We start from the raw sequence: 10,632 nt of genomic DNA, 5'->3' as shown, positions 1-10,632 counted from the left end.
GTGTCACCCTAGCCGGAAAAACACCGCCTGTTTCCGGTTACTGCCTTTCACAATAAAACGTTTGCCGAAAACAAAGGCTGATGATTGTCCCAAAAAATAAAGATATGTATTAAGAAAACCATTTGTAGTACTTTTTTATATACTAAATTAACTAATTTAAGTTAGAATATATCAGAGTTGTGCTGGCTGATGTAATTATATTATGATCAGACACATACTAAAACACTAAAACAGCGGATAACTTTACTATTTTATTTTGACAACGGAAGTGTTCCATTCGTCGGAATGTGCTTAAAGTTTTTGGTACTTTTACCATGCCATATAATAAAACATATGAGACTCATCACTACATTTTGATGACGCAAAGATTGGTGCATTCACGTCTAAACACTCTTTAGCTTCTGATGCAAAAATAATTTATTCAACATATTGGTCAAATCAAGTGATCAGTTTAAAGTCCGCTCTTTCAGTTATTACTGCCTGCAATAGTTTTAATCTGTGATATCTGACTGAATTAGGCTATATTGGATTATTCTATGTCATTGTTGAGGTAGGTTATTTCATAATGTTTATGTAATATGAATACTAAACCATGTTTGCAATGTTTGATATTTTAGATTAATACTTCTGAGCAACAAGGTGGCTGCAAATAAAATCTGCACACAGCTACACTGAAGAACCAAAGCTTCTTCAAAAAATGTGAAAGCAAAGCAAACATCCACAAGCAAACACAATTATCTAAATACAAATCAGATCAGTATGTGTTTTTATTACAACCTGAACTATTTCTGAGTTTAGACTGAGAATAAGCTTAATTTTAATTACATAGTTATGATAGTTACAATCATTCTGCCTCCTTGTTCTCTGAAATGTGTCATTAGATGCAAAATCGGTGTGACTAAAATATTTTCTTTTATATGTGCAGTTAGAAAAGTTTTTTCCTATTTTGATTTTTCTATTCTATTTAGAATAGAATGGACTGTTTAGTTGGAATTGTGACTGCTGACTGAGTTTGCAAATAACTAAAAAGTTGGAGCACGATTTATTAATTTGACATCAAAGTAAGAGTCATCAACTAGTCAAAACCTTCATCTACAAGGCTAGACGTTTTTTAAAAAACAGATTTTGGTCATATGGTTGATATCACATGGGGTTAATAAACTTTTAAAAGGGGCTCGGCATTGAAAACGGGATTAAACCTGAATTTGTTTTTGTTTTTTAGTTTATTATTCAAGCTTTTTATAGCTCTATAAATATCCTAAAAATTTAAACAGTGATTAATTAAACAGCGATGAATAAATGTCTCAATAATTACATAAATGTTAGAAACTCTGTATAGTACACTTTTTTTTTTCTTAACAAATCTTTATTCTTGTCATTTCTGTGGTGTAACAAATAACAAACAGCATTATGAGACATAATGGAAACATTTAGCTGATACCAGGGGTTGTATATGCAACAGGAAAATTACAAATATTTGGAAGCATATAATTTATAAGAAAATATTAAATTTAGAGCAAAGACATTGTTTTCAGGGCTTTACTGTTGGAAGAAGAAGATAGAGTGCCAATATATATTTAATTAAATTCAAGCTTTATTAAGGACACAGAATCCAGGTCCATAGAAACGGAAAAATAAAATAAAATGGTGAAAAAAATGGTAGGTATAACAAAAGAAGAAGTGCAATGCAAGAAGAATTACAAATATAGACACGGGAGTGCAAGTTTTTCATTGACATTAGATGTAAACCTGACAAAGCTTATCCTAGGACACACCAGAGCTTGTACATTAATATCATTCCACAGTTTCAGAGCTCTGCAGATGAATGCATAACTATGTCTGACAACAACAGCACAAGATCTGATGTTATTGCTCACAAACATCTGACTGGAACTGCTGGGATTTTCAGGAGTATTCTCATTGCATGCTACTGTTAGTTTCACTTCTTTCATTAAGCTGATATATGAGGGTATAGTCTTAGTAACTTTGCATTTATGGATATAAAACTTGGCTAACAGCAGGATAAGATTGTACTGTAAATTACACAATTCACCTGAACGCACCTTTTTCACTTACGACATGAAAATGCGCCGGAAGTGAGCCGCCGCCGCGCTTCCAGCGTAGCATCAACCCACCGGCTTTCCTGAGCTCAACAAGCTGCAGCAGGTTGAAATATTTCGTTAAGCCGACGAACTCATTGCTATCGGATTCTATAAGATAACTTATCACCATACACGTGTGTGTAACAGTATTAGTAGGTTGTGGAGAGGGAAAAGTTAGCTTTGCTACAGTTAGCACTTAGCCTGTCGTCACTTCCGGCTTTTGAAAATGGACTTTCCAGGTAATTCAATTTTTTAAAATAATTCATCTGTTTATTCATCTGTTTCTGAGTTTTATCCAGGTAGATCAAGTTTCTCAATAATTCATCTGTTTATTCATCTGTTTCTGAGTTTTATTTGTTGCCATTTGCATATTCAGTAGTGATTTTTCTCATCTCAAAGCATGTTAGCATTTTATTTGCTAACAGCAATGTTTATTTCTCTAAGTCATCATTTCATTCATTGATCAGCCACATGTTTTTTTTTATCATCATTATATTTTATTTCGATCTAAGAAAAGGACTTTTAAAAGAACAAATACTGGTTACAACAAACAACAACAAATAAAATAAGCTTCTTAAGTTGGAAAAAGGGTTTTGGAAGAAGTTTATCTAGTCCAAAACCTCCTTATCAATAACACTAAAATTTTCACAGCATGAACGTTGTAGTGAAACACATTAAATTCCATTACAATGAAACTTTAGCAGTATACGGTCGTTATACAACATATATTGCTTTTTTTTTTAAATTTAATCATCTCATCTTTTATCATTTGTTTAAATTTTCTGATTGATTGACATGATTTTATTTCTTTACAGCAGCTGTTCCTGAGCTGAACTCCTCTTGTGGAAACAATGGAGTTTAGCATCTGTTCTCACAGCTGTTTTTATTTTTGTTTGTTTTGTTTTGTTTTTTTTAATGGATGTTCCTCTCGGGCCAAATATGTTCTTTCTTAACTGGAAAAGCTTTTAGATGCTGCTGAGTAATTTATCATTTTTTACTTTGTACATAATTTAAAGTATGTTCAAACACCTTTCCCTGATTAAATTTGTGTTTTATGAATAACAACACCTGTGGTTAGTTGATTTATTATAAATAACTACTCTGTTAATGAATAATTACTTCTACATTTAGAAGAAATCATGTGCAACATTTTTTAAGTTGTTATTGGACCAGATATTTTTAAAATGTCAATTGTCACAACAAACCATCGTTAAACCCAGGGGAAACCTATCCAGTCCTAGAGAGCCGCTGTCCTGCTGGTTTTAGGTGTTTTCTTTCTCTTAAACACCTGGATGATTAGTTTCTGCTTCGGGACTTATTTGTTTAAATCAGTTGTGTTGAAACAAGGAAACATCCAAAACCTCAAGGATTGTGCCTCTCTAGGAACAAATCTGCCTACTTCTAGTTTAACCAAACACTCATCGTGAATTATTACCTCTGTTGATCTGTATGTCTATTCTTTTTCATTTAAAATGACAACATATTTATCTTTCTAATCCTTTCAGCTACATCTCAGGCTAAACTTTAGACCTTAACAATCCATTTAGCGACTTTCTCTAATTTAGTGCTTCTCCGTAAAGTCCTTTTTGTTTTTTCTGATTCAGCATGTTCTGGAAGTTTGCTGTCACAGTATTGCTGCTTGGTACATTCAAGAAAAATCCATTTATTCTGCACATATGACAGTAGGGGTGGGAAAATTGAATCGAAAATCTGGATTTTTTTTTGCTTCACACTTTTAAAATAGATTTTTTTGTTAAAAAATCTATTCTTTTTTTCTGTTGAAAAAAGGGAATCTACTATGTATTTTTTATTGTTTTTATTGATCTTTTTACTTGTCATGTTGGGCATTATAGCAGCAGAATGATGGTCTGGCTACTGTATTGTTTTTTCCAAATAGAAATCAAGAAAAATGACGAGTAAAAATAAGTTTTATACATTTTTTTGTTTGTTTTTATTCTACAAAAATGAACAATATCAAAGACTTGTGAGAATTGCAATTTAAATAGAATCGGTACCAAAAAACTCTGAATCGAATCGAATTGGGACAAGAGCATATCGTCACAGACCTATATGACAGTGTAAATTATTGACATTTGGGAAAAAATCTTAAAAGATAATGTGATATAACGGTATGAAAAGGTATGGATTTTCCATCTCCTTAGAAATATGGTTTGTTTAGTCATTAATGTGTGGTTTAACCATTGTACTGATATATCAAATACATGAGTAAATTTTCAGATTTGCGCATGTTTAGGTTTGTAAATTGTATTTTTTGGGGGGGGGGAAGTTGACACAGAGATTTCTCTGTAATGTATTGGTGACAATCCAAGATAGGTCTTTGATCTAACACGCTAGATTCATTTTAAGTGTCTCTGCTGCTGCAGGAAACACCCAAAACCTGCAGGGCAGCACCCCCTTTAGGACCAATTCTGGACACCCCTTGTGTATGATTTTATAAAAAAAATTGTGTTTTAAGAAAGGGTCAGTGGAGTTCCTCTGAGGCCAGCAGCTGTTTTATCCATCAAGCTCTCTCCAGACACCGAGTCCTCACCCTTTGATTTAAACCAGTATAAACTATGAGGTATATAAGTGGGCTGTTCCTGTCTTTCAGTGGGCTCTGAACCGATGAGCCTGGGTTCCCCCACATCTCCTAAACCGACCTCCGGAGCTCAGTTTCTGCCTGGTTTCCTGATGGGGGACCTTCCAGCTCCAGCCAGCCCACAGCCCCGCCCCTTCAGCTTGGCCACGCCCATCATCGAGAGCACCAGCACACATCGAGGTCAGCAGGAAGACGACCCGCACTTCAGCTGCTTTGCTGCTGACAGTAAATGCAGTTAAATTTCTCAGTGTTGATCCTGAAATGATGTTTTTAGGAGGAGGAGGAGGAAGTGGCGGAGCCTCTGGCCTGCAGCCGGTCGTTCCCACTCCCAAAGATAAGAGTGGAGCTCCACCTGTTCGCAGCATCCGTGACGACCTGGTCACAGTTGGGACGCCCCTCAGCGCACAGAGACAGGTTCGTATGCTGAAGCTAAATCTGATTTAAAGTCAATAAAAACAGATTTTTAGGTTTGGATTTGATTATTTTCTTTCTGTGGTTTGTATCTGATGTTTTTATAGTCTGTTTGTGTTTTCACACTCACAGATGTGACTTCAGGAACACATGCAGACAAGTAGATTGATTGTAAACGGGTGGTGCCTCAACAAGAGTTGATGAAAGTTAGACAGATGTAATGAGGAAGACGTCTTACAGACTTTATCTGTCAAATATTATGAAGACATGAAGAAGTTTAAACATTTTAAGAATGCTTCCCTCTGCTTGTCTGTTCAGTCTTTTCCAGTCATGCAATCGCCCCTCTCTGCACGCCAGGCTTCAACACCAGGAACAGGTACGCGCTGATACCACCACCTGTTCTGCAGCAGGCTCGGAAACTCCTAACTAATCGGGCTGTTTCCTCTCCAGGCGTGCAGCAGGTGTGTCTGTCTCCAGCTCAGGTGGATCCCTTCTACAGTCAGGGAGAGTCTCTGTCATCTGAAGACCAGCTTGACCAGACCTGGGTCACTGTGTTTGGGTATTTATGCATCTCGGTTCATACACAGCTGTCACGTTTCTGTCCTTTAGAAATAAACGTGAAGTGTGTGTTTTCTTTAGTTTTCCACCAGCTTCGGCTTCATACATCCTGCTGCAGTTTGCTCAGTATGGAAACATCCTCAAACACAAGGTTAGACACACACACACTCGTTGTTTTTTTTTTTTGGTTTTTTTTATCATTTTATGACACAGAATAGTTTCAGGGGAAACATTGAGCCTGAGTCCGACATACTGGAGTGATATCCTTCATTCAGAATCACACATTAGGACCATTTTATGCTGGGAACCAGTTCATTCAGCATTAGAAGGCTGCATGTTACTTACTGGTTCATTCAGCGTCAGAAGGCTCCTTGTTGTTTTTTTCTGGTGCCCCATGATTGGCTAAGAACTTGTTCAGTTACCAGCTGACGAAAGCCACGTTTCTACCGGCAGGTAGGTCTGGGCGATTAATCGGATTTTAATCTCAATTACGATCTGGGTTTTCAACAATCATAAAAATAAAAGGGTGTGATTATTTTTCTCTCTGCAGTTTCCTCTCCTGCTGTCTTCAGCTGCCAATCGAGCGTCTCTGGCGTTGCAGCGCTGTGCTGTAAACTCCTCCCACAGCCGCTTTGCTTTCATTCAGACACTGTTGCCAACTTGGAGACTTTCTCGCTAAATCTGGAGACTTTTTTTGTTAAAAGCAACAAATCTAGCAGCTTTTACTGGAGTTATTAGAGACTTTTCTGGTGTTTTGGCGACTGACTTGAAGGCACATATTGTTCTGCAGTTACTGTAAGGAAGGAGCACCGGGAGCCTCTCCCGTCCTAAAGCACTCCCAGGCGGCCAGTCTCAGTCGGCTCCGGCTGCAGGTCGATGTAGAATAACTGCAGTAGGTTGTGGAAGTTCACCTAAACATAGCATTGTCAGTGACAACTGGCTGCATTATTTTCCTATACATAGTTCGGCCAGTTAAACACTGAAATGTCCCTCCGTTACGGGGCGTTACCATAGCAACGCGTTAACCAGCTGGTTCAGATCAGCCGTCTTTTAACAGGTGAATGAGAGAAACGCGCTGCAGCCTGACAGCGGTTGTTTGGTATAAAACGTACATCCAGGCCAACGTAAAATAGTTCCTATATAAGCGGTTAAACAACTCGGAACCGTCCATTAGACGGTTATAATGCACAACACGGAGTCTAGAACACCACGACGCGCAGCGTTGTTTATAAATACTGGATAATTGTGTTAAATAATCCAGATCTCAGTTTCAGTCAAATAATCGTGATTATAATTTTTGTCGTAATCGAGCAGCCCTAAGGTCAGGTCCAGGTTTGTACGGGACGGTTTGGTTTCATTAAATCCTCATTTCTGATTTATTTCCACAACAAACTGTATCTTTACCTGTTAGACAGCGGTTCAGGCCAGATGGCGATTGATGCATCAGCTGCTTAATCACGCAGCATCGTCATGGTTCGATGATGTCGCTTCTTTAACTCGACATTTAAACGAAGCAGGAGAACAGTCGACATTCAGCAGTTTGTGTTCTTCCTTGTTTTTGTTGTCATTGTCGAGGAAATGATGAAATATTTGACCAGTCAGTGGATTTTCGGTTGTCACGACCAGCTTTTCACCCGTGGAAATGAAAACAAATGCCAGTTGTGCAACAGGTCTTAAGATCCAGACAGAAGGATGCACTGAGAATAAAATAAGACAAATGATTGAAGTGGATCATGATGTGGATTATTGTGCAATCAGATCTAGATATCCTGGATAACAATGCAGCTCTTATCCACCAGAGCCGTCTACTGAGACCAGGACATGATAGTAGATCGATAGACCCAAATAGAAGTTCACAAATGCAACGTTATAAAAACAAAAAGACGTGCAAGACTCAGATTTCTGTTTGTCTTAGCAGTTTGATCTGATTGGATGATGGCAAATCGAATAGTCCAATCAGAGAGCAGACTGCTTCCTGTCCTCCTGCACCAGTGCCGACTCTTTAAGGCAGGGATCCTCGATCCTGGTCCTCGAGTCCCAGTGTCCAGCGGGTTTTCCAAGTGTCCCTGCTGCAACACACCTGATTCACATCCATGTGTATTTATCAGACATTTGCAGAGCTCGTCTGAGTCAGGCGTTTTCCAGCAGTGATGCTTGGAAAACCTGCAGGACACCGGTGGGACTACTTCTGCAGCAGCCAGGTGTTCAGGTTGCGCTGATGCGTAACAATCGATTTATCGACGTTGATTTGACAGATGGCATCTCCTGGCAACTGGATGCACCTCCAGTATCAGTCCAGACTGCAGGCCAGGAAAGCCCTGTCCAAGGATGGGAAGGTGTTTGGGGACGCCATCATGGTGGGAGTCAAACCCTGCATAGACAAGGTGAGTTCCTGCTGATTGGCCGTCCACACCAGGGGAGTTTTCAGTAGTAATGATGATCCTTCTGTTTCTGTCAGAGTGTGATGGACAGCACCGAAGCCACCTCGCCTCCCCTCTCGTCTCCCTTCTCCATGCTGCCCTCCACTCCTCGCTCCGCCATGAGGCCGCTCAGCACCTCCTTCAGGAGTTCCAGCAGCGACTACCAGGTGACCTCAGACCATTGCTTCATCCCCGTTCTGCTTGTACACTTATCTGGAGGAAACTAAAACCAGAAAGATGCTGACTGAACTTCTGAATCTGTGTCCAACTGAAGGTTGTAGCAGACAGACAGACGCCCAGAAAGGACGACGGCTTTGTTTCCAAGGCGATGGAGTACATGTTTGGCTGGTGAAGACGGGAGTGAATGATGAGCAGATAGATTAACAGATTCACTACAGTGTTTGTATGCGTGTGTGTGTGTGTGTGTGTGTGTGTGTGAGGATGAAGGATCTTTCTGTCTGCTTTTATAATCCATATTTTATAATGTGTCTCAATAAAGTTTTTTTTATTTTAATTTGTGGGAGCTCTATTCAGAGCTGTTTTCACTAACTTATAACAGCTTTACTTAACTAATAGTTCGATCTTTGATGTTTCTTTTGCAGATGATTGAAATGCCGCATAAATAAGACGGAAATCAGGAAAAGTCACCATCAGATCAATGAGAAATGCCACTTGTGAGCTGATATCTGCCCAAAAAAAAGCTGTTAAGTTGTTTTTTTAAATGGATGCATCTACATACTGATGCATAAAGGTTGCTGGACCAATCACAGATTTTAGTTCATGTTCTTTCAGTCTAGTGTTCACTAACATCTAGCATGCATTCCTTAACTCATGAATTGTTTTCTTAAACATACCTAAAGATTTCTGCTAAAAAGCCCACAAGAATGTTGGAGAAAAGGGGTTTCATGGCTGGAATAGTTGGTTATGAAGTGAAAGATTTGGATGTTGTGATACAGTTGTGCAGGAAATATGAGAAAGGCATGTTGGAAGCTGAGATTGATGGCAAGTGCTTATCAGTGAAGAAAAGTTACAACCAGGAAAAATGAGCAAGTGCTGCTACTGAAATCAAACATTAAAACCAATTTTGAGCTTTTGAGACTGTCAAACAGAGGTTTGACAAGATAGAGACAAAAAAAACATACTTTTCCTGTCTTCTTGAAGTTATAGCATGTAATCGCTACATTTTAACTCAGTGTTATTAAACGGAACCCTGGCCCTGTCTCCAACAAGTAAACCAAAGCTAAATTATACCTGCTGTTACACCTCAAATAGTTGTTTATTGTAGTTATCAGGTGACAAGTTGTACAGCAAAAGAAGGTGGCAGCTTGAAAACGAAGCTTGACAACGGCTTTTTTGATTGGTCAAAAGTTCTAAACACGGGCCAATCAGATGTCAAAGAAGGCAGGTTGCTTAGTGATTGACAGGGTGAGAAGCCAATTGCAGCCAAGCACTGAAGCGCGACGTTTACAATAAAATAAAGTGTTGACGTTTTGTATCAGCGGATGCAGCTCTGGACCGTAACAAAGACATTTTTATAATACTTTAAATAATAATAACAAATATTTTGTTAATTCAAACAAACAAATAAAACTTCGATAAAGTAGAATTCCCATGCGGAGGGTGTAAATGTGGAGTATTAATTCGTCCAGCAGATGGCGCCACAGTTTTCACCACAGAAATGTCAACTAGGACAGAATGTACTGTAAATTTGACAAGAAGATGACTTCAATTTTGAGTTTAAAAGATAAGCGAGCAGGGTCACAGAAGCAAAGACTCGTCAACAAATTTTGACTTTAAGATAACTTAAAGGGAAATGTAATGTTGACACTTCAAAACCTCTCGCAGTTTTCTGTCAAGCTGGAGCACTTTTTTTTTTTTTTTTTTTTTTTTTACAAATGGGCTGGTGCTCTTTTGTTTTTCACCAATTCATGCACTCACACTATGCCAACAAATGACTAATACATGATGATAACACACTGGAGCTGCAGCTTAAAGAGCAAGTTGCACAAGTTCCCAAATGTCTCATTGCAGTACAAGTTGAAGTAACATACTACAAGTATTAGTATTTTTATGCAGAATTCCCCCCATAAGAATTAGATTTTCATGTAGTTGCAACCAGTAAAGTTAATTTGAATTGCTATGTATGCTCCCTCTTCTGTTGCATTGATCATTTCATCCAAGACAGAGTACATTTACAAAATTTTACCTGCAAGAAATAAAGATAAGGGAGTTTTAAAATAAATTTTAGTGTTCTTGGATTGTATAATGAGGCAAACAAATTAAGATAATTCAGATTACACTTTAATAGCTGTTTATGAAATACTGCAACACATCCATTTTGCATGGGCATGTATCATTACATCTGTCAAGCTGTCCTCCAGCAGTTAAAACATGGTGAGAGTAGACTCAACCTTTACCAAAGTGACGTGTGTTTATATAAACACACAGAAGCTGGTTTTTAGTCTATCAACAACTACTGGGGTGAGCAATGACGTGTCGAAGATGGTAGAAACTGTGATTTCCTGTTCATCAGTTTCACTTC

At 38.4% G+C, this 10,632-nt stretch overlaps 1 protein-coding gene across 1 annotated transcript; it reads left to right on the top strand.

The window, feature by feature from the left end:
• Nucleotides 1-2,139: 2,139 nt before the first annotated feature.
• nup35 (nucleoporin 35) lies at nt 2,140-8,513 on the top strand. Its single transcript, XM_079254547.1, has 9 exons — nt 2,140-2,341; nt 4,714-4,881; nt 4,976-5,115; nt 5,431-5,488; nt 5,563-5,671; nt 5,752-5,821; nt 7,926-8,054; nt 8,129-8,257; nt 8,365-8,513. The coding sequence occupies exons 1-9, from the start codon at nt 2,329-2,331 to the stop codon at nt 8,440-8,442; spliced, it is 894 nt and encodes a 297-aa protein (XP_079110673.1). The 5' UTR covers nt 2,140-2,328; the 3' UTR covers nt 8,443-8,513.
• Nucleotides 8,514-10,632: the final 2,119 nt, after the last annotated feature.

Source organism: Telmatherina bonti, assembly GCF_933228915.1.
Source record: "Telmatherina bonti genome assembly, chromosome: 15".
Lineage (NCBI taxonomy): Eukaryota > Metazoa > Chordata > Actinopteri > Atheriniformes > Telmatherinidae > Telmatherina > Telmatherina bonti.
This window is presented reverse-complemented; position numbering and strand designations above follow the sequence as displayed.

Excerpts from the sequence above, each read along its gene's own strand:
- nup35 (XM_079254547.1), top strand. Across the intron at positions 5,822-7,925 it reads GAAACATCCTCAAACACAAG|ATGGCATCTCCTGGCAACTG; the intron begins GTTAGACACACA and ends TTGATTTGACAG. Across the intron at positions 8,258-8,364 it reads GTTCCAGCAGCGACTACCAG|GTTGTAGCAGACAGACAGAC; the intron begins GTGACCTCAGAC and ends GTCCAACTGAAG.